Raw genomic sequence first — 22,810 nt, 5'->3', positions numbered from 1 at the left:
CTAGAACAGAAGAACACAGCTAAGTAAAAGGTTGCCCTGTTGACAAACTTATTAACATTCCTAAAAATAATCTTTTTACATTATTGCTGCTTTTTGAGCTAAAAAATCAACCGAAAAAAGATTATTCTGAAGATATCCTTCCTGTATTATGGTAGTAGTTGGCTGTTATCTTTACTAAAACATTGCCTGAATTTAAACAATAGGGCAGGAGCTAATAAATCAAACCATTTGGAATCTTTTTAGCACTTTGTTCATTCTCCTGTATCATCATAACTTTTATAATTAAACTGCAGCTGGTGAAAATGTCTATGAAATAAAAAAGCTAGATTCCTCAAGATGTCTGTGGAAGAAATACATGACATACATTTCTAAAGCAAACAATGAAGTGATGATTTAGGAATAGAATTTAACCCCTTTAGCTTCCTTTTTCTTTATATTACACTGGTTTGACATGTTCATTTCAACAATATCCTCAGCTGGCATTTGGACATGACTTTTATGACAGCTTTTAGATAAACAGGAAGATCCTGCTATATTCACAGGGCTTTTTATGGTTGGCCTTTTCTCTATGTAACCATCATTCTCATGCAGCCAATATTTCACTGTGTTTTCTTCAGATACCCTTTTAAAAGGTGACATGTCTTTAGCTGTTACTAATGTCTCTTCCATTATTACAGAATCTCCATTTAAAAAATTTCTTCGTCTAGAACTTCTTCTGGGATTCTTACTGTCATTATGGTCAGCCGAGCAGGCAATTGTTTGAAAATGCCCATCTTGCAGTGGACCACTTAACTTTGTTTCTTCCAGAATCTGTGCAATTAAAGGCTGTTCTGTGTCCAAAAAATTGTAATTACTGTTTGTTTTCAGATATTTATTTTCTATCAGAACCCCAAATTCTTCTCTAGTCATGACAGCCATTATGTCCTCCTCAATTTCAGCAGGAATTTCTACAGTGCTCTTCAGTGCCAACAAAGGATCCAATTCAGTTTGTAGCATACCATTAGCCTGTCTTGAAGATGGACTAGAATAGGTTTCTCCACCAGCTTTAGACCCGGGTAAAACCCTTTCTACATAGAAAGAAGTATTTTGGTCAATTTTTACTTCATCAATTGTTGTTTCTGTTGATGGAGTCATTTCACAGCAGCTTATTTTTTCTGTGTTTTCCAAGACTACAATGTTACATCTAGATAAACATCCTGAATTTCTGCTTGCATAACTGTTACTATAGTTAATTAGTTCAGAATCTTTATTTTCTATAGCATTCTGAAAATGTAACATATTTCTTTCTTCTCTGTCTTGTTCCTCATCTTATCTTAATCCCTAAATAAAGCCGTAAGGGCTTGGGGGGAGGAGTTAGGGCGGGCTCTGTCTGGGATGAGGAAGGGTGCCGATTGGCCCCTTCATCCGGACAGATCATCATCGGGGCCAAAGCGCCTGCCGATTGGCCTCTCTAATGGCCACCCTGCCGCCAAGGGAGCAACTGCGAGCCGCGCATAGCGCGGCTTGCAGTTGCTCGCTTGACGGCGGCCTGACGCGTCGAGAGGCGCAAAGCGCCTCTCGACGCATCAGGCCGCCGGCACGCAGGACATGGCGGCCTGCCCGGGCCCAGTGACTGACCCGCCGGTGGCAGCGGAGCTGGCAGGGCTGATGGAGCCGCGATTGGCGGCAGCGGGGCCACAGTCGGAGGCGGAGCTGCGATCGGCGGCGGCCGCAATTGCCGCCGGAGCCGCTAGCGCCCGCCTCGGACTCCACTGGGTGAGGTAGGCCGCACCACAGGGGGGCTCCCAACTAACACCTAGCGCCCGCTGTATTTAAACAACAGTGGGCTTATTTTCTAGTTTGTAGTATAGTTTTGAACAACTCTAGATCTTCTGGAATTCTTACCTTCAATAAAAAATGGATTAGATACTATCATGTTTATTCCTTGATTTCCACTACCTGTAGGCTGTTCAAAATTTTCCAAAACTCTTTCAGTCTCTTCATTCTCAACTGTTTGCCCAGACACAGATATTATACATGGAGTCTGAGTTTCAGCAATATCAATACTGTCTTGTCTGGGTGAACATTCCAGTTTCTGCTTTATGGAGATCTTGCTGAAGCTTTCTTCTGTTAGTTTTGTATCAACTTCCTTTTTCATACATTCATAAAGCGTGCTAAAAGGAGACCTACTTTTTCTGCCTGATCTGCGTATTTCACATGTAGACTCATTTTGTCTGGTAGTATCTTGAGATCTTTGCTCATCACTCCCACTTGTTTTCTGAGCTTCCCATTTAAGTTTCTCATCTATAAAGAGACAGAAGCACACACATTTTCAACTCCAACATTGTTTTTTTAAAAACAGTAGAAACACCCATTAACATAATCTTTTCTAGAGGGAGGAAAAACTGACACATATACATTACAAACAAAAGCTAAAAGAATTAATGTGGGGTCTAAGATCTTCTAAGTAAGCTGGATCTGTATTATTAAATATATCTCTGCAGTGCCTTCCAGCCTAAAATTAAAGCTTAACTAAAAGGAGACACCTAATGGAGTGGGTTTAAGTATAACAGATGAAGACTATATTTTACTGCTCATTGTAAGTTTATACTATTATGTAGTTAGTGTGGGGCTCTTAGATTTCCTATGCAAGCTGAATCTGTATTATTGAATATATCCCCGCAGTGACTCCCAGTCTAAACTTAAGGCATGACTAAAGGGAGGCACCTAATCGAGGAGGTGTAAATGTGGCCAACGAAGACTTTATTTTCCGTTTTTTGTATTATCAGCTTATGCTTATATAACTTGTATAACAAATTATATATTTTTCTTCTGTACAACTAAGTAGGCCTCTTTTCCTAAATGTGGTGGAAATGTGGATGGCTCTAAGACTGTGTTAAGTATAAATTGTTTTATAGGTGTTATGGGACACCAAAAATGACCGTTAAAATTGTTAATAACTATGTAAACAAGTGTTGGAGGGGTGGTAACAGAGTGGGCTTCTCTTCTTAAACGTGGTGGAAACGTGAAAAAGTTTATAAGCTTTGGGCAATAGTTCATACCATTGTGTAGTTAATGTGGGGTCTTATATTTTCAAGCGAAGACTATATTTTACTATTCTCTGTATTAATAACTTACATTGTCTCTATTATATATTTCTATATTTATGAAAATAAAAAATATATAATAAAAAAAGAAAAGAAAAAAGAGGAAGGGAAGGTGTAGGAGTGAGCAATGTGTATGGCAGCTGCTTTCTCTTCAGAGAGGGGCAGCCTACAAATCTAAATCTAAATTAATAAATAAATACAACATGAAGAAGAAAAAAGAGACAGAAGCACACATATTTTCAACTCCAACATTTGTTTTTTAAAAACAGTAGAAACACCCATTAACATAATCTTTTCTAGAGTGAGGAAAAACTGACACATATACATTACAAACAAAAGCTAAAAGAAAATGCTGAAACATTATTTAAAATACTATCAATGTAAATAAGAGAAAGAAAATAGAGGCAAGAATAAACAGGATAAAATGTCTGTTAATTCCATTTATGTGTACATCATATTAGAAAGGGAAGAAGACTAAATGATTGTGCCAAAGGAAACAGTTGCTTTTGAAGTACATTTGAAATGAGAAGCAGCACTGTAGAGTTTTAGGCATATGGAACAAAGGAGAAGGGGCAGAATAGTTTAAATTATTAGGGAGAGTTCAGGGAGTACAGCTGGAGGAACAAGCAGAGTTGTACAGTGATACAACAATGGAAATGTGATGTGGAAGATCACGGAGGGCTCGGAAGAAAAGAACAAGAAGTTTATGCAGGATCTAGGAACAGGCAGTCAAGTATGCATATTTTAAAAGGAAATATATAATAGTCAAAATTAAAATGGTTAATGATGGTATGCTCGTTGTTGAAAAAACCATCTCTGGACCCACGAGAGCCCAACAACTACCGTCTTGCACCTAGGGGGAATCGCATTTCTGGGGGAAACCGTAGAAAGGGCTCTTGCGGACCAAGTATCAACTTTCGTTGAGGAAGATTCAGGCCTAGACCCATCCCAATCAGGCATCTAGCCTGGCCATAGGGTAGAAACAACACTAGTTGCCCTAACGGACGACCTCTGTTGCCAGCTGGGCTGAGATGGGTCAGCACTGCTTGTGCTGTTAGACCCCTCAGCTGTATTCAAGACAAGTCAACCACAAGCTTTTAGCTCACCGCCTCACTGAAGCTGGGATAAGAGGGACAGCCCTCAAATGGCGGATCTCCTTTTGCTGCGGACAGAGGGTAGCAATAGATTATCAAGCCGCCTTGCGACTTAGGCGGTTTACACAGAACGTAGGAATAAGTACAATACAACAACTTCAAGTAATACAGTAGTAATAGTTTCAGCAACCAGTAACCAAGTTCCCACAACACTTCCATATAATGGTTCCAACATAAATGGTGACAAGATTGTTCAATATGTTATTAAAACTATTGTTCCTATTGTTTTTACTTGAGGTTATGAATTATGCTATAAGCTATATATGTTATATATAAATAAATATATTAAATAAATAAATAAATTTGGGCCAAAGAACACTGGATAGAGGTGCAACCAGAGAATGGCAACCAGAGAAAAGGAGTCTGCAAGTCAAAGAGATGATCAGAGAGATCCAGAGTTATAAAGGGGAAAGTATCATAACTTGATGAAAGCCTGAATATGAGAACAAAGGCTACATGCTTGTTTGGTGACTTCAATAAATATGGAAAGTGTATAACAGCTGGAAAGATGGGCACATTTAGTTTGAGTTCGACATGGCAATGACACATCCATGGAGAAAATAGCAAACAGTTAAACTGAAAAGCGGAATTAGCTGGACAAAGATCAGATAAAGGTGAGATTAGGTACTCTAAATTTATTTATTTAGATTTTTATATGGCCCCTTCCATATGGCTCTGGGCAGATCATCAGCTCATCCAGGGGAAACTACTGGAAGGGAACCAGGGGAAAGGGGTAAGTTCTGTGCGAAAGAAAGAGGCCTGAACATAAATAGAGATGACAACTCGAAGTTTAGAAAAGAGAGGTTAAGTTCCAAGTTAAGAAACCGAACAAGACCAAAAGTAACATGTTATGCCAATAATGGTATTGAACTAAGAAGTAACAAAGGAGGGAAAGGGACTGAAGGAAATGTAGAGAGAGGAACGTGAAGGAAAAACTGTATTCCAGAATGTAATGCCTGGCTTCTGTCTAAGCTCACCTATGGGCAAAAAGTCTGCTAGACCAGAGTAGGCATGGGTGGAGGTCTGTTAGCTCATTTGCAGTGTGCATGGGCTCTTTTTTGCCCTGACTATGAAGCAAGACTGTGATACTTTGCCCTTGGACTCTCTTCAGGCAAGGAAAGCATTACTCCTAGCAAAATTAGATGTCTCTTTCTCGAAAGGGACCCATGGCAGGTTTTGGCATATTCCTGAATTGGAAAGACTTTGCTTCCATCTTGGTTTGCCCAGCTCTTTGCAGCCAAAGTATCCTGATTCAAGGTTATATAACCAAATTGGGGCTGAATTGCAGGAAAGAACAGCAAATTCTTAAAGCTCTGCTTAACTAGAAGAATCATGCTCTATTGGCTAAAGTTGAAAAGGTACTTTGTTCTGTGTTAAAAGTCAATCTTTCATATTTGAAAAAATGCTAGACTGTCCATCAGGTTTGTGTATATCACCTATGTCCACCTGTGTTGTAATTATCTGTATTTATCTGAATTTTATGCCATTAAAGGTAATCTATATCTATATGACTACTGAAATGCTCCCACATAAGTGAATTGCCTTCCACTGAAATAAGCAAGACTTAACTTTCCATTTGAAGTTTGCTATGTCTTTATTTACTAGCACAATGATAATTGTATAAAAATTTAACTGGAAGAGCTACTCACCAGAATTTTGAAGATTTTTACATTCTGCATTTTGAGGGTGGAGCTTCTCTTGTTCCACCTGCTGAGCATGAAGAACCTGTGGATTTGAAGATTATAGTAAAGCATACAATTCATGTTTTGAAAATATATCTTGTTAAAGGGTTAAAAAATATTCTTACAAAACAAGTGTCCATTAGATACTTTTTGAAATAATTAAACCCTCCAATCAGGGTAACTATCTACAGCAAAAAAATTGCTAGAGTACAAACAATTCCCAAGCCTAATTCAATTCTACAAATATTCTAGAGCTGAACATCTGAGTAAAAAGTCAGGCACACCAGCATTAACAATGATGCCAAGCACATGGAATAAATTGACACAATTCCATAGAAACTTTTGCAGGATGAAACTCTACTTTTTAATTTTGAACTGCAGCCCTTGCTTGATCAGCGACCAGAGTACCCTTCACACCAGGTACTGGTAAAACAGAACATGTTTAAGTTTCATGTTGTTTCTTTCCTTCTCTAAAGCCCATCATGGTGAGAAATAACTTTGGCTCTCTCCCAAGTCAAATGCACTTTTGCTACTAAACCAAGTTATGTATTTCGATCATTGATTAACAAATAAGCAATTGGCACTGTGATAATCTCTCATTTCACAAAGCCCATCTCCTTCAATTCAACAAGATGTAAAAACAATAGCTATTAACATGAAATTACCTGCAAAGTTTCCTTTTCTTCAGATCTGGGAATCTTTTTCCTTGCTAATGTCGCAGGTGGATATTCAAACCTGTTAAAAGACAGAAAGGAAAGCTTGTGTCATCCTACATTTAGATTAGCAAAACAAAACTGTTGCAACACAAAGACAATGGAGTGCCCAAGTCATATAATTTCAACTCCAAAAGTGTTTGTTATCTAAGGTTTCACCTGGTTACCTGATATCAATATGTACTTGGTGAACAGAATAAATGTATTTCAAGACAGCTAAAATTATGATGTATCTTAAGACACTTTAAAATTTCAACTTAATTTTCATGAGCTTGTATATGTTATTTGATCTTTCACTTATTTATTTACAGTCAAGTTGCTTTATTATTATTATTATATTTATTGGTCCACCACTAAAATAACTGGCTGTTACTGTGGAAAGATACTGCTACAGCAAGATGGGGGGGGGGAGCTTAAGCTTTGATATATACTTGTTTTTGCGTATTTGTATTCAGGTTAAATGCTAAATAGAGATCAGTGGCAATCAAGTGAGTGGCCATTTTAATGTCTGAACTATCTCTCTCCTTGTGCACAGATTTATGGATTTCATGTATGTAGCCACCACTCACAATAATAATAATAGCAAATTGACCCATGCAGAGAACATAATGGGACAATTTCTTTCATATAGACACATAGTACTTTGCATCACTGTTACCTACCTGAAAGAACGATCAATAATAGTCAGTACATCTCCATGTTTTAAGTACACAGGCTGCTGAAAGTTTCTCCCGTTCAGTTGTGTTGGAGTCGCAGTACTTAAGTTAATCAATATTGCCTAAAAAAAGATCCAAAATATCCACCTCAGTCACTTAATAAGAATTGTTAAAAGGAAGATAAATAAAAAGAACTTCCTTGGCTACACTCACTGGCAGTCTTCAAGCATCAGCTAGACAGATACTTATTATGGATGCTTTAGCTGATCCTGCATTGAGCAGGGGTTAGACTAGGTGGCTTGTGACAAATATGAGATATAAATAAAATAAGTAAAAAGAATGCATACCTCTTTATTCTCATTGACTTCAATTTTACAGTGTTCTTGGGAAACTTGAGGCAACTGGATTCGGATGTCACATTCTTTTATCCTTGAAATATAATCACAACTTCATTATTTAAAGATTATATAAAATTTTAAAGGATTGGATGTGGTGTTAATTTTTCACTAAGAAAAGACACTGTTAGCAGAATTCAACATTCTCCCTAGTTTTATTAGAGGCTAAAATGATGACCTTGGGGATTAGGAAACCACTAAGAATGCCACTGGGGCAAATTGGAGGATGGTAGAACTGGCAAAACTCACACATACCCCTCACTAGCAGAAAATTACTGTTGGATCAAGCTCAATATATGCTACAGTGTTGCCACTCAAATGCGAACTTCATCATAGATAAAACATATTTAGACAATCTTTAACTGCTTGTGGAATCTAAAACATAACAAGACTAACATTCTCTTTCTTCTCACTAATTAGTCTTGATAAACTTTCCAATTGAAGTTATTTATGTCCAGATTTGAGGGACAAATATTTGAAATAGGCATGCAGCAGAAAATAATAACCACCTCATCTTGCTTCCAAATACACACCCGAAGTAGCTTTCTCTTCTCCCCCATTCTATTCTCACAAGCCAGTGAGGTAGGTTAAACTGTATGCGCGAGACTGGGCAAAAGTCACCTAATAAAAGTTTGGATTTGAACACAGGCCTCCCAGAGCCTATTATAATACCCCTGGTACCATTTATACTCGCATATAAGACAAGTTTTCCAGCACAGTTTTTAGCACTTAAAAGACCTCCTCGGCTTATACGCAGGCAATTGATTAACAGCCTGCCCCCAGACACTCATCCACAGCATTGCATTTGCAACCTGAACTCTTTGTAAGTGAGCTAGTGGCCTCCAGTTAACCTTTACCTTCTGCAAAGATCTTAAAAACTAAGCTCTTTGCAAGTGAGATAATTGCTCCCAGCTAACAATTGCCTTCTGCAAATATTTTGAAAGCTTACTCTGGCAGCTTGTAGGACATCAATGGTTTGATGGTAAAATGGTTTTGTGGTAAAATTAAGTACCTCAGCTTATATACGGTATTTTAGTGGAGGTAGGGGATAAATTTCACAGGTAAATCAATGTTTAATTATATAAAATTGTTTACTTGAAAACAATTCTCATCTAGTATCACTTCCTACAAATATTTAGCAAAGCCAATTCCTAGCAATCTTGGACAAAACTGCAGGACTATCTCTTCTGCTATGCTATGATAATTACACTTATTTGCATAAAGTCTTATTTGTGCCCTGCATACATGGATTCTCAGTTGTGGCCCCAACCTTATGAAATGGTATGCCTCAAGCCAAGCGGCTTCTACATTTCTATTATTTCACAGGCTGTATAAAATAGCGTTGTTCAGAAGAACATTCTTATAGAGAATAGGACTGTGGTATACAGCTGTGATTCAGGAGGGAGCTTCTTTATATAAAAAAAGACATTGGCATCTATTGCAATTCTCACTGTATGATTTATCCTGATACGAACTTTAAAGCCCGTTCCTAAGAATGGGCCTTGAAAGGGCCCCCTCCCCTGGCCCCCTGACAAGCAGCTTAAGGTGACTTTGGGCCGCAGCTCAGCCAGATCAAGTGGGGCGGGCGGGGGCTGGCCAGCTTGTTAGGAGACCCAGGACAGAGCTCCTTAGCAGGCAGTCAGCAAGACAAGAGGCCCTCATTAGCAGAACCAGCCTAGCAGGCCAAGAGGCCCTCCACCACAACCCTTTGCCCAGGGTTCTCTCCCCTTACCTGCTGCTGGCTCCAGGCACTGAGGCATGTCTGAGAGCAAAGAGGCTAGAGGACAGGGATGGAGGGCGGGAGCTGAAGGGTAGAGCCAATCACGGTGCAGCCAGCTTGGCACCCTAACTGGCCCTATTCCAACGTGGACAGCCGGACACTTCCCACCCCCCAGGCTGTTTCACAAATATATAGAGGAAACATGGATAAGGATTATCACATTGTCTTATACTTTTCTGTTTCCATTTTCTGCATTCCTTAATTTTTTTTGCAGTCTTTTTCTAACTTTGTAGCCCTAATTTTGTTACATTGCTTTAAGCTACTTATGCTGTCTGATTATATTATTACTGATCTGCCTTGAATATCAGGTAAACAGACAAGCAACATGTAACAACTATGAACTTGCTTTCCTACTTGCATGAAATGGCCTTGTTCATCAGTGTTAAAAGGCCGGTTTGGTTAATCACACTGCTCTGAACTTCTGTTGTTCAAAAAAATTAAGATTTCAATGAGATGCAAATATAGCAAATTTAAGTCTTACCTTCCAAATGTGCAAGAATTTAAAGTCAGTGGAAAATGAGTTCCATCCGTCCCATTCCGTTTAATAACAACAATTTTTCCAAAAAGCGGCATAGTTGCATTTGTAGGTATTACCTGTGACAAAAGTTCAGAGTTAAGATCTGAACACATCATTACTTTTCCACGGAAAATATAATAGGTAGTATGACAAGGATTACAATTTCTTGACGATACCCTATATTCACAAAGTCTGGTATGTAGCCTGTCTCAGAATATGAATGTCTTTACAATCTTATGACTTTGCTGAGCTTTTTAACTCACTATGACCAATTATGCACAGCAGTAGCAGCATCGGGCTGCTGCCGCTTCCCGAGTATGCACGAGGGGCACTTTGGAGCTCCCTTCCAACTCTATGATTCTATGAAATCCCCTGGCGAACACAGACTTCTCTGAGTTGTGCATGCAAACACACAACTCTGGGGTCAGAAAGGTCAGCTGTGCCTCACGGTGGCAGCGATAGGAGAGGGGCACAGGGATCCCACTGCAAAATGGGATCCCACTATCCCACTATTGCGGGGGTGTAGACATGGCCTGTTCAGCTCCACAGCACTGCAAAGCTAACCAGGGCGTTTTGTGTCCCTTCAGGAACATTATAGGTGCCCTTTACCCACAAGCCTGCCTGGCTGGGCCTCTGCTGGCCACTGCAGCACGACAGGGAACACGGAAGAATCCACGTTCCCTTGCCGTAGACCATCTGAGGTCCAGATTTCGGCCAGGGCCCAGATGGTTGCGATGTCGTACGTATGCGGGGATTAGCCCTGTTGCCACCAGCCCGGCCTTTCTGCCCCGTGCATAATCAGTCTGTGTAATCTGACTTGAGACCTTAAATATTAGTGCAAAATATAAATATTGTTAATAAACCAGATCTTTAGTCGTGTAGTCAGGTGGCCAAGGTAGAACAGGCTGAACTTGTATTCAGATAACATCTAATGCCCACCAGAAAGGCTAATTTATTAACTCTATAGGTACTGGATCCATATGTCCTTGGATGGGGCAGATGACTATTACAGAGCAGGGTAAGAACATGTGGATGGTTAAGAACTCAATGATACTGTTTGTAAAGCAGGTTGACAGTGGCAATAATGCCTTTTATCAACTGCATCTCAGTCACCAATTCTTTTTTTTTTCTTAGACTCAGCCAATCAGACCATGCTGATTCATGTTCTTATAAACTCCTTGCTGGGCTACAGTAACATACTTGATGTTTGAAGATAATCTGGAAACTACAGCTGGTCCAGAATGTAGTAGACCAATTATTGTCACAGGCTAATTGATAGGACAATATACTGCCTACTTTGAAATACCCTTGATGATATGGGGCCCACATAACTGAAGGACTAACTGTCTCTTCTCATAGGTTCTCGTGTGCGAACTATGGCCATCAAACTGCCATCTTCAGGCTGTTCTCCCATTTAAGGGAGCCCACCTGGCATTGACAGTCTGGGGTTTGTTGTTTGATTAGAGCCAATTTTGTAGAATGGACTCTCAGAAGAGATGTGGAGAGCCTTCTTATTAGAGATCTTCAGCAAAAACTGCAAAGCATGTTTGACAGGGCCTTTGACAAGATATGAATAGCAGTGGAAGTTTTATTTGGTTTTAATTTGATGTGCCTCTTTAAACCAAGACGAAAAATAGTATAAATATTTTAATTAACCATGCACACCCACTTCAAGAAAATTTAGAGTCAGAGTCATCATTTGTGATAAAGAAATCCTAACTTGAACCATTATTTAAATCCACAAGACTCCCAAGTCCAACCATCTGAAATCTACTTGGTAACACAATGCCATAATGAGGTCTTCTATAAATACTAGTCACATCTGAATATTTACTGATGCATTCTGATACATTGCTATTTGTACATACAACTCCCAAGATTTTGAGCAATAGCCTAACCTCCCCACCTCCACCAACTGGCAATCAGAGGCATACTACCCTTGAACATAGATCCCACCAAGCCATCTTAACTAATGCCATGCATTGGCAATCTGTTTTTAAAACCTAGTGGTCATTAATACATCTTATAGTTCAAGTTAATTTTAAGTACAGTGCGAAGAAATGATCTTGTGTCTAAAAAATCTACCACTAATCAGTTTCATCCAGTGCCTCCATGTTCTGATCCATTTTCTCGTCAAAGTCCATAATTCAGTAATCATACCTCAATCTGTTTCATTTAACAATGTTTACAGAGTTTAAACAAACTGCCATTTAACCCAGAAGTGATCCAGGACCTGTTGGAGCTAGCACAGTTCCACCAGGCTTTTGGTTGATGTCAATCATACTAGCAGCATTTACTGGGCCACCAGAACCCCTCCTCCCATACAGATATGACCATTAAAGACATCAAGGGGCAGTTAACCAATCAATGGGGTAACTGTTGACATTTTAACATCTCAGCTGTTTTTGTTTTTTGCAGCTGTTTTTGTTACTAATGGTTGTTACTTATGACTGTTATTGCTCTTATCTCTTATATTGTCTATTATTGAATTTATATTGTATCTGTTCATGTTCTCTGTAAACTGCCCTGAGCCAAAAGGGGAAGGTGGTGTATAAATATAGGGGGGGTTGTTTACTCCTCTACTCTCGACCACTGCCCTAACGCTCTCTGATCACTATGGTAATGTTTAAACATCCCTTCAAAATAAGATATAGACACGCCACAACAATGAACATAAGGAACATTTTATTTTCATGGAAATTTAAACTCATGACAATGACAAATCAAAGGGAACCCTGAGCTTGTTTCTCTGCAACGAGATAGTCCCATCTGGGAGTGATGGGAGACAATGACACCCTAAGTGTGTTGTAAAGGGCTGGGGGGGGGGGGAGAAGGCGTCCTTCGGGCTCACCTCCAATTAGTCGAAGGACCACATGTGGTCCGCGGCCCACAGGTTGGGGATCGCTACTGTAGAGCATCAAGCTTAAAATTACTCCTACAGATCCACATGGCAGCAGTCCTGAGTTCACATGAAATTTGTGATCTAGGCAGATATGCATAACATTCCACTTGCATAACTTTGACATTGAGAAAGCGACATCACTGAGGTTTCCCCAACTCATTTAGTGATTCTCCCTTCCAGCCTAAAGCTCGAGTTAGCCACCACCTATTTGTATTTTACTTTACATTTGTTCTTACTGACCTCCTTTAAGACCAACAAAGATTTATTCAGGGCGTGAGCTTTCGAGTGCAAGCACTCTTCCTCAGACTAAGAACTCCTTACATGACATGTTGGTCTTAAAGGTGCTACTGGACTCTGATTCTGTTGTAGCATAAAATCCCGTCGACATCCTCTCCCTCCCCGGCAGCAACCCCACACCACCGCCCCCGGGGAAGGGGGGGGAACCCCTGCCCAGATGTCCGGCCCATGAGCCCATACCATCCACACACCGATCCATCAGGGTGAGGCGTAGTCGTTAGCCGGGCAACACCTGAGCTTTGGATTCGTGTTCCACTGGCTGGAGCCATGGCCGCCCGCCCACCCACCCATTTAAAGCATCTCGCCAAGCAACCTTGTGCGGCTTTGGACAGCCCTCCCCCCTCAGTTCACCGGCCGGGGCAGGCTGCTGAGAGGGACTCCTCCCGTGCCACTTTCGAAGCGGGCTCCTCTCGGAATAAGGGGCCACGAGACTCTTGCCCATTCTGGCTGCTCCCACGGGAATATGGCCCTTAATGCAGATCCTCCTGGCCAACCACGTCTCTGCTTCTCCCGCTCCCCTTCAGACCACCCACGTCTCCGACCCTTCTTCCCACAACGGCAGTCTCCCGGGAAGCCTTCCCTGCACGTACCTGTGTCCGCGGCCACTCCGCCGGGCTCGGGGCTCGCAGGCGTCCTCGCTCCCTGCGGCCAGCACGCCCGTCTCAAGCAGCGTTGACAAGGCTCTAACGGCGCGCGAGCAACCGCCTCGACAATTCAAATCGCCGGCTCCGTCGACGTTGCGGAAATACGACCGGGTCTTCTCACTCAGTATCCCTGCGCCGCGTGACACTTCCCGGGCTGTGCTCTGGCCAGCGACCCCTTTAAGAACAAACAGAAACAAAGCCCTAACCTTTTGAAATGTCTCCCGCTGATTAAAGCCAGCTCTCAAGAAAGGGAGGGGGGCTGTTAACATAGTCCGGAGGGACTACTTCGCACCTCATGAAGCGCAAGGATCGGTTTATTATGACCACACGAAGTTTTTTTTTTTAAAAAGCGGGCGCGGAGTCCTCTCATTGGTCTACGTAAGATGACGTACACAGAGAAACGACCCAGTCGAAAAGCCGACAGGAATGTTCAATTTTTAACTGACGCCGATTTACGACGCGTGTGAATTTTTTCTTTCTTCCCTGTCTCCTTCCTGTCTTTGATTCCCGCCAGTGAGGAGAGACATAGCGGGGAATGTTTGTTTTGAGATTAGAGTGACGGGGACAAGCAAGTTCCTGTTGTAAAGCTCCATCACAGCGGGAATCAAATGCCCTAAAATTAAAGCTGAATCAAAATGTTGAGACTGAATTAAAATGTTTGGTCACATTTCCTGAAAGGAATCCCCTTTGAGACGAATTTCCCATGTGTGAAATGGGATACTGCCAGTTAAGGAAAGAACCCCCGCTGCTCAATTGACAGCCCCGAAAATGATACCTTGTTAGTAGTCTTAACCCCATTGATGTCCACGGTATTTGGGGCGCTGATCTCTGTATATACAGTGTATATGCTTCTTTAAGAGGATTGTGTATAAGAAATGAAAGTGACAGAAGCAAGGTATTCCAAGACCTTCATCTCGAAAGTGACAATAAAATAAACCACTGGTAGTTGACTCTGGAAAATCATCTCTTTAAATAGACTCAAAATCTATCATCAATACAAACAATATTTTAGTTTCACATCTAGGATTCTTGTGCATTTGAGTTGCATCAGAAATTACATAGTCTCAGCATCTATGGTCCAGCATTTCAGGATGACTCAGCAAACCCCCAAAGATTGTTGGTTTTATGGCATCAAGAAGATTTCATCTACTGAACATCTCTTATCTGCCCTGAAACAAAGAGAGACTTTCTGGATATTTACTCTCAGGACTCTGGAACCAGCAAGTTTAAATAAGGAGGTGGATTAGATGTGCATTTAAACATGAAATATTATTCTTTTCCTCTTTTTCTCTACTTCGATGGTACATGGAAAGATGTCAATCTACAAATGCACAGATTTATTCACTCTTTTACTTCTCCCCCGCTCTCTAGTTTCAACTGGTCCTAACAGGCCAGTTCCAACTTTCTGCGAACACTGTTGCATCCTCCTCCTATAACATGAAATTATCTCCCCTATCAGTTAACCATCTCACCAGACTTTGTACTTGGCACTAATTTTATGGGCACACAAAAGAATTTCTTGGGGCAGCCGGAAAGGAGATAATTTTTAGTCAACTTCTTTTCCCTCCCCTCCTTAATTTGTAAACAAAGTATTCCAGTTTTTCCATAATTACTTACATTTCATACAGGGGACTATAAACTAATAAATGGACATTTTTCATCAGATCCTTAAAAAATAAGTAAGCCTTAAATCACCCTGTATTGAGTCTGCCAAGAAAATGCTAGAGGGCGTCACCCCAAGGGTCAGACATAACTCGGTGCTTGCACGGTCCTTTACCTTTTATAATGATATAGTCTCTTTCATTATTGATTCGAACTGTTTGAACATACAACAATTATATCATTCTCTTATTTTTACAAGTTATCATAATTTATTTTACTGGCTGCTTCATGTGTTATCATTGTATGTGTGTCATAATTAGACCTCTGAGGATGACCCAGTGAGGGTCAAAATGTGTCAGGTCTAATAAGATCTGAGACCTAAGATTATATAGTGCACAGAATAACTTTTCAAAAAATGTGCCAAATAAATGTTCAGATATTTTTGTAACTTGTTGTCTAGTTCACATAGACATTCAACCTTTTAGGTCCTAATTATTCCTGTTAGGTTTTTTGTTTCCTATTCTATGGTTGACCAAGTCCACAAAACATATACACAGAAAAAAACCCTCACCTCTGGCAGGTAACCTCGTTCTCTGGAGGTCAGGGATCCAGGCCTAGAGGCCCCTGACAGGAAGACAGGTTTCCCAAAGGTCAGGTCTTCCTTCCCCCCACCCACTATCACAGACAAGGGTGGGTCACTGGAATGCAAAGAAGAGTTGGTTTGTGGTCCCTCATTTTTTCTTTACAAGTGGCCTCGGAGAAATACAACTGACCTCTTTGTACTCTTCTTTGTGAGTGGACTGAAAATTAAGATATCAGTATTTAGGGGGAATGCCCTAATTGCCAGCATAACCCTTGTACCTTCTAGGCTGCATGTTTTAGATGGACAACTATGCTATGTGATCTCTAAATAAATCAATCAATCAACAATGGTAGATTGGTGAGCTATGTTTTGTCAATTTAATCTTTGTACAAATTTTATAAGGTAAGCTGTCTTGAGACTGCTGTGCAAGGTGAGGCAGACTATACATCCTTATCTATTGTTCCTCTTAATATTTGTGAAACAGCCCTGGGAGTGGAGAGTGTCCTGGCTGTCCGAGTTGGAATAGGGCCAATCAGGGTGCAGCCAGCAAATCTGGCTGCACCCTGATTGACTCTGCACCTACAGCTCCCGCCTTCCCTCCCTCCCTAGACGCTAGCCATTTTGCTCTAAGATGCTGCAGGAGCCAGCGAGAGAGAGACAGAGAGCCCTGCCAAACTGCAAACTGCAAACCTGCTATGACCTGCTATGGCTACTGCTGCGAGGGAGTGAGAGCTGCCCAAACGAGCTCTCATTTCCTGCTACAACCAGCCCTGATTACCTCCTATGGCTCCTGTTGGGGGGAGAGAGAGAGAGAGAGAGAGAGAGAAAGAGAGATCTGCGCCTGCCAGTGTCCCCTGGGTCCTAGCACCCATTGCATTCCTGGTTGTAAACTAGCATTCCTGCTAGTTTAATAATAATTTATTTTATTTAGTTGGATTTTTATACCGCCCATTCTTTGCAGCTCTGGGCAGTTTACATTGAAACATTATCTAACTTTAAATGGAATATATGAACAACTTTCAAACAGCTTTCAAAACATTATAGCAGTTCAATACCTCTTTATTTCCAACAATCATCTTAATAATCTATAGGAACATTAGTAGTATAAATAACAACATTGGGAGGTCAGTTATTGCTGTCATGGGAGGGTGTCTGGGGGGACCAGCAGGTGTTCTGAGATGGTCGGCCTCAAGCAAATGCCTGGTGGAGGAGTTACCTTTTGCAGGCCCTGCGGAACTGTGGAAGGTCGGGCAGGGCTCTGATCTCCTCAAGGAGCTTGTTCCACCAGGTAGGGGCCAGAAACGAGAAGGCTCTGGCTCTTGTTGAGGACCAGCGCACTTCTCTGGGGCCAGGGATCCGTAGCCAGTTGGAAGTGGCAGAGTGCAAAACTCTTTGGGGGGTATAGACAAAGAGGCGGTCTCTCAAATACACTGGGCCCAAACCGCGTATGGCCTTAAAGGTGATTACCAGAAACTTAAGCTTAATCCAGAATTCAACTGGGAGCTAGCCAAGTGGTTGGAGTACTGGCCAGATTTGGGATCTCCATGGTGTTTTCGTGAGGATTCTGGCCGCAGCATTCTGCACCAGTTGTAGTTTCCAGATAAAGGATAAGGGTAGGCTTGCATAGAGCGAGTTGTTCTTCTTTTGCTCACCACAGGCCTCTTTTTGGTGAGGCTAAGAAAGGTCTGAGAGAACTGTGAGTGGCTTTGGTCACCCTGTGGGTAATATCAGGAGGAGTGGGGGAACCAACCTGTTTTTAGAAGATGAAGACCACGACAGCCCAGCTCAGTGCTATTGTGCACTTAACCTGTTCAGGGTAAAGTATCTCCAGAACACCCCACAACAGACTGGAATTGACATTAAACAAATCATAGTATCTCAAGAAACAGTGAGAATAAGATTAAAGACATTAAAGTACAAGGTTGTGCTGAAAATTAATAGGACATGTGCATTTCAGTAGCCTGCATTTTTACTAGTATTGTAACATTCTAACACAAAATTAATGAAGGTTTTATTGTGGGTAGAATATGTACGCAAAAGGGCGAAAACCTCAGCAAGGTCATACAATCATTTTTGCTGCAGGGCATACATTTATGATATTTAGAGCTTTCAGAAAGCTTGATATTACTGCTATACTTTTGATTTTTTTGGTGTGTTTGTGTCATTTGCCATTGTTATGTGCTTATGATATTAAAATGCTTCAGATGTAATGCAGTGAAATATAGACAGCTTTGTTACTGTTGGTTTCACGATGGAATTAAACTACTCTGGCATGGGAAAGTATTTTCATGAGTAAATTTAGTTTGCTCTAATAAATTAGTAATTAATAATAAATTAATGCAAAATATATCAGGATAGTCAACTCAGTTCAACAAGTATTTTACAAGATAGAATCACTTGTAAATGTGGCCAATTAAAATTGCAAAATGTTTTGGCAGAGGTACCCATATGGCATATTGAGAATAACAATATTAGGCAGTTTTAATTGGTCACAGTTTCATTATTATATTTCAAATTACTTCTCTTTGTTTTGCCTTGGTGTGGCCCCCATATATTTCTTTTAGAAAATTAAGTGGCCATTTGTGTAAGAGGCACTTCGGTATTCTAGATTGGTCAGTTAAGTAGGGTGTATTTGTGGTTTCTTGGCAACACGTTCTTCATGCTTAAATTTGAGTTATCTAAAATTATCTAGAAATGACTGAAGTGAGGGACTGGATCTTAGCTAGAAGCTTGGCTTACTGAACATATATGAGCACGTGAAACTGTATTTATTAGAAGATGGTTATGAAAAACTTGTCTCATCCCAATATTCCTTTCAGAATAATAACTTTCTAGACAGCTTGAATCCTTGTTCTTGCAGTGCGGGGGGAAAATACATAGGCCTCACAATGCAGTTGGATTTCTTCCTAGGCCTGGATCATTCTATTTCTATTATGTTGATACTAGCTGATTTTCTTGTGTATAGAATATCATAAATGGTTTGTGCAAGCTGCACCTCAGTATCCCAGTGTCCCAACATTTTAAAATTTCATTTATACTTTCTATTTCTGTTCAAACAACTTAAATAAAAGTTAACTCTTTTCTGTAAAAAGGCTTCTTGATATGAAAGGAAAACATTCCAATTATACTACATAGCACGTCAACATAATCAGTATATGATTGGATAAACTCATCACATAGTGTATAGGAAATAGTCTTTTGCCAGTTTTGATCTTTAATACAATTTAGGAAGATGTAGAAATAGCCCAGCATTCAAGGACAAGGCAGCTAACTGCAATTGCTGTCCAGTGTCACTTGTAATCCCAACATGAGATATCCCCTTTGTCCTTGGACAGTTAATAATGTAATACATAACTAATTTCTTTTTCTTCTCAGAACATTTGCTGGTTGATTTAAATGTAAATAGATGGAAGTATGATTTACATAGAAGTATTTCCCAGAACTGCTTCCGAAATATTTATAACTTTCTATGTATGAAAGAAAACAAAAGGCCCATATCCATTTGCTCACAGAGAGTATTTGCATACATTTATGAATATGTTTTATGAAAGGTTTGTATTAAGCTCACATTTAAAGTTGTTAAAATAATTCATCTATTTGTCTTTGCTTATGATAAAAGTTCAGTGTAGCAAATTACCTGGGGAAACAGAAATCAAGGGGCTTTATACGTTATAAAGAATAGTAATAGTTGTTAGGGGGGTTATTTTCTTTTTGAAATAAAACAGATTCCGAAGAGTTCTGTTTTATTGAATCATGGATCATGAAAGTTATTTGCAAATGTGCTGGATTTTGGACACTATTATCAAAGCAGCAGAGAATAGTTAGAAAGGAGACCACTAAAATCATAAGGATGTCTATTACTTCAGCCACAAATTGTGTTGTTTGGGTCACAAGAAATCTGGAGGGCAGAATTTTTGTTCATATATGATAGGTCATGCAAATTTACCAGGGAGGTTCCCCTTCCAGATTGTGCTATAAATTGCATTTAAATCAATGTGACTTGAATTAGTTATGCCCACTTACATCACTAGTTTCAATGCTTCCAGTCATGTGACGTATGAATTAAATTGTTGATCAGAAAGTAATTATAGAAGGCTTTTTTCCATTTATGATTAAGGTCATAAACAGACCAATTTTTCTTGAGGTAAATGGCTAATTTCATAGCCCATATATCTATTTTCATAAACTATCAACACTAAAAATAGATTAAAGTGGGTTGCCATGTTGATCTGAAGTAGCACAACAAAATTTGATTCCAATGGTCTTAAAGATGCTATTGGACTCAAATTTTGTTATAAACATTAAAATAATTCATGAAGATTATTAGAGAAAAAATTAGAGAAAATCGGCATATAAGAACCGACTCTTCTTCTAACAGGCCCTAGGAAGGCTGTTGAAAAAGAGCAGAAAGAATGCCTGGGAGGTCCCCACACAAATTTATGGAACATTTTTTTCTGGGAGAGAGATGGAAAGCAAATATTTTTTGTTGGAGTCAAACAAACTGACAAAAGAAGCATTGTAATTGTTTCAGTTCACCTGATATATAATGCTGCTGGCATATACACTGCAAGTTCAGCTTCCATTATGTGGCCATGCAACTATCCTTTCCCATCTCTGCACCATGTTTCTTTTCAGTTCTCCACAAGACTGCTACTAAATCATGGAACATATGCCATCATGCCTAGTTTGGTCCTTATTTTCATTGGTAACTCATGGAAGTGTCTTTGCTTTTGATCTTTATGGTTGTTTTGTTTTATGAATTTTTGTTCTCTAGCTAATGTGGGAGAAATGTTGCATTTTCATCCTTTCCTAATAATTATTGTGAGTAGCACATTTGAGATTTCTGGGTTTTACATAAGTATATAACGTAGTGCAGGTGCACTCTAAGCTCAAACAACTTAGGCTGAAGTAACCATGCACAAGATTATTCTGATGACCTTCATGCACTGTACATCGAGCAAGTTTAAGAGCAAGAATGTTTCCCCACTTTTATAGTGATTAGCATGTGTTGAGCTACAAAATATTTTCAGCATCAGTTACAGTTTTCTGTCTTGCAAAAATGCATATTTTCAGACAACATGAAATAACAGCAACTAGCGTCATTTTTTAAGCCTATACTGTGCTTGAAAATACTTATGCTGATTTGCTGTCATAGAGTTCCTGGCTGAACCCTGTGGGTTCCCAAGTTAAGCATGTGTAAATATTCAGATACTTGTTTTAAAAATATATATTCTATTATACAAAATTTTGAAAAAAAAACATTTAAATTGGAGTTTTATTGAGTTCAACACAAGACTCAGAAGACAAACAACACAAAACAAGAAAGCTGATGCTGAAGAATCTAAAGTCAGGAGGTACAATCTTAGTTACTTGCATAAGCAAGCCCCAGATCAGCGTCTCTCCTACAATGCGGCAGCAAATCAAGAAAATCCAAGCAAGCTTGTTGTTGTTGTTAGGTGTGAAGTCGTGTGAGACCTATCGCGACCCCATGGACAATGATCCTCCAGGCCATCCTGTCCTACCATTCCCCAGAATCCATTTAAGTTTGCACCTACTGCTTCAGTGACTCCATCCAGCCACCTCATTATCTGTCGTCCCCTTCTTCTTCTGTCCTCAGTCACTCCCAGCATTAGGCTCTTCTCCAGGGAGTACTTCCGTCTCATGAGGTGGCCAAAGTATTTGAGTTTCATCTTCACTATCTGGCCTTCTAAGGAGCAGTCAGGGCTGATCTCCTCTAGGACTGACCGGTTTGTTCGCCTTGCAGTCCAAGGGACTCGCAAGAGTCTTCTCCAGCACCAGAGTTCAAAAGCCTCAATTCTTTGACGTTCGGCCTTCCTTATGGTCCAACTTTCACAGCCATACATTGAAACTGGGAATACCATAGCCTTGACTAGACACACTTTTGTTGGCAGGGTGATGTCTCTGCTTTTTAGGATGCTGTCTAGATTTGCCATAGCTTTCCTCCCCAGGAGAAAGCATCTTTTAATTTCTTTGCTGCAGTCCCCATCTGCAGTGATCTTGGAGCCCAGGAAACTAAAATCTGTCACTACTTCCATTTCTTCCCCATCTATTTGCCAGGAGTTGAGAGGGCCGGATGCCAAGCAAGTTTAATGCCTCACAATCATTAGGTCCTGATATAGTTTTGGGCACCTGGAGGTCTGGCCAATCAAAACCCATTCTTGGTGGAATCCTCCAGAACATTACATCATCTCCCTCACTCATCCCCTGCCATACATAGCTAATTACCCAAATTAGAATAGTTTCCTTGGAAGTTATAAGGAAGCAGCCTCAGTAATTTCAAATTGTTCTGCATAATACCGATTAACCCTTGGAATGAGGAGAGATGTTGCTCTGATGGACGCTTTCCTGAAGTCTGAGATGTTAATTCTTATGTTCATTTAGAATTGTACCAACACTTGTACCAACATTTATGAAAAGAATTCACTTACTATATACATTGTTTAGAGTTACCACATAATCCTGTAATACCTGAAGTGAAAATGAACTTAAATTGCTTGGAAATTCCCATGTGAGGGTTTACTATATTAAAGTAGGTTTTACTTGGATTTGACATATATATCCATTTAGAGAATTCTGTAAACTCCTCCACATACTACCACTATAGTTACTGTTAATTTCAATAAATATTTTTTTAAATACATAATTTTAAAGAACCATTTAATTAAGATTTGTCCTCATTTTCACAGATCAAGATTCATATTAGGTATAAACTACATCTTTAGTTTACACCTAAACTAAAGTGTAAACTTTAATCTTTAGAAAGAACAAGTGCGAAAAC

At 40.1% G+C, this 22,810-nt stretch overlaps 2 protein-coding genes across 6 annotated transcripts in view; both read right to left on the bottom strand.

Annotated features, from left to right (window-relative positions):
• MKI67 (marker of proliferation Ki-67) overlaps positions 1 to 14,110 on the bottom strand; it is a 38,277-nt gene extending 24,167 nt beyond the window's left edge. For 2 of the 5 annotated variants that reach the window (XM_077350113.1, XM_077350114.1), the window contains exons 1-4: positions 13,773 to 14,110; positions 6,588 to 6,657; positions 5,890 to 5,965; positions 2,170 to 2,283 (exon numbers count right to left, since the gene is read on the bottom strand). In XM_077350113.1, the coding sequence (XP_077206228.1) occupies positions 2,170 to 2,283; positions 5,890 to 5,965; positions 6,588 to 6,657; positions 13,773 to 14,095 (583 nt within the window). In that variant the 5' untranslated portion in view covers positions 14,096 to 14,110. The other 3 variants (XM_077350116.1, XM_077350117.1, XM_077350115.1) reach the window with 2 other exon arrangements.
• On the bottom strand, positions 7 to 1,494 carry LOC143843661 (uncharacterized). Its single transcript, XM_077350118.1, has one exon. The coding sequence runs from the start codon at positions 1,276 to 1,278 to the stop codon at positions 394 to 396; it is 885 nt and encodes a 294-aa protein (XP_077206233.1). The 5' UTR covers positions 1,279 to 1,494; the 3' UTR covers positions 7 to 393.
• Positions 14,111 to 22,810: the final 8,700 nt, after the last annotated feature.

This window comes from Paroedura picta, chromosome 8 (genome assembly GCF_049243985.1).
Source record: "Paroedura picta isolate Pp20150507F chromosome 8, Ppicta_v3.0, whole genome shotgun sequence".
NCBI lineage: Eukaryota > Metazoa > Chordata > Lepidosauria > Squamata > Gekkonidae > Paroedura > Paroedura picta.
Note: the sequence above shows the minus strand (reverse complement) of the source record. Positions and strands in the feature narration are given on the sequence as shown.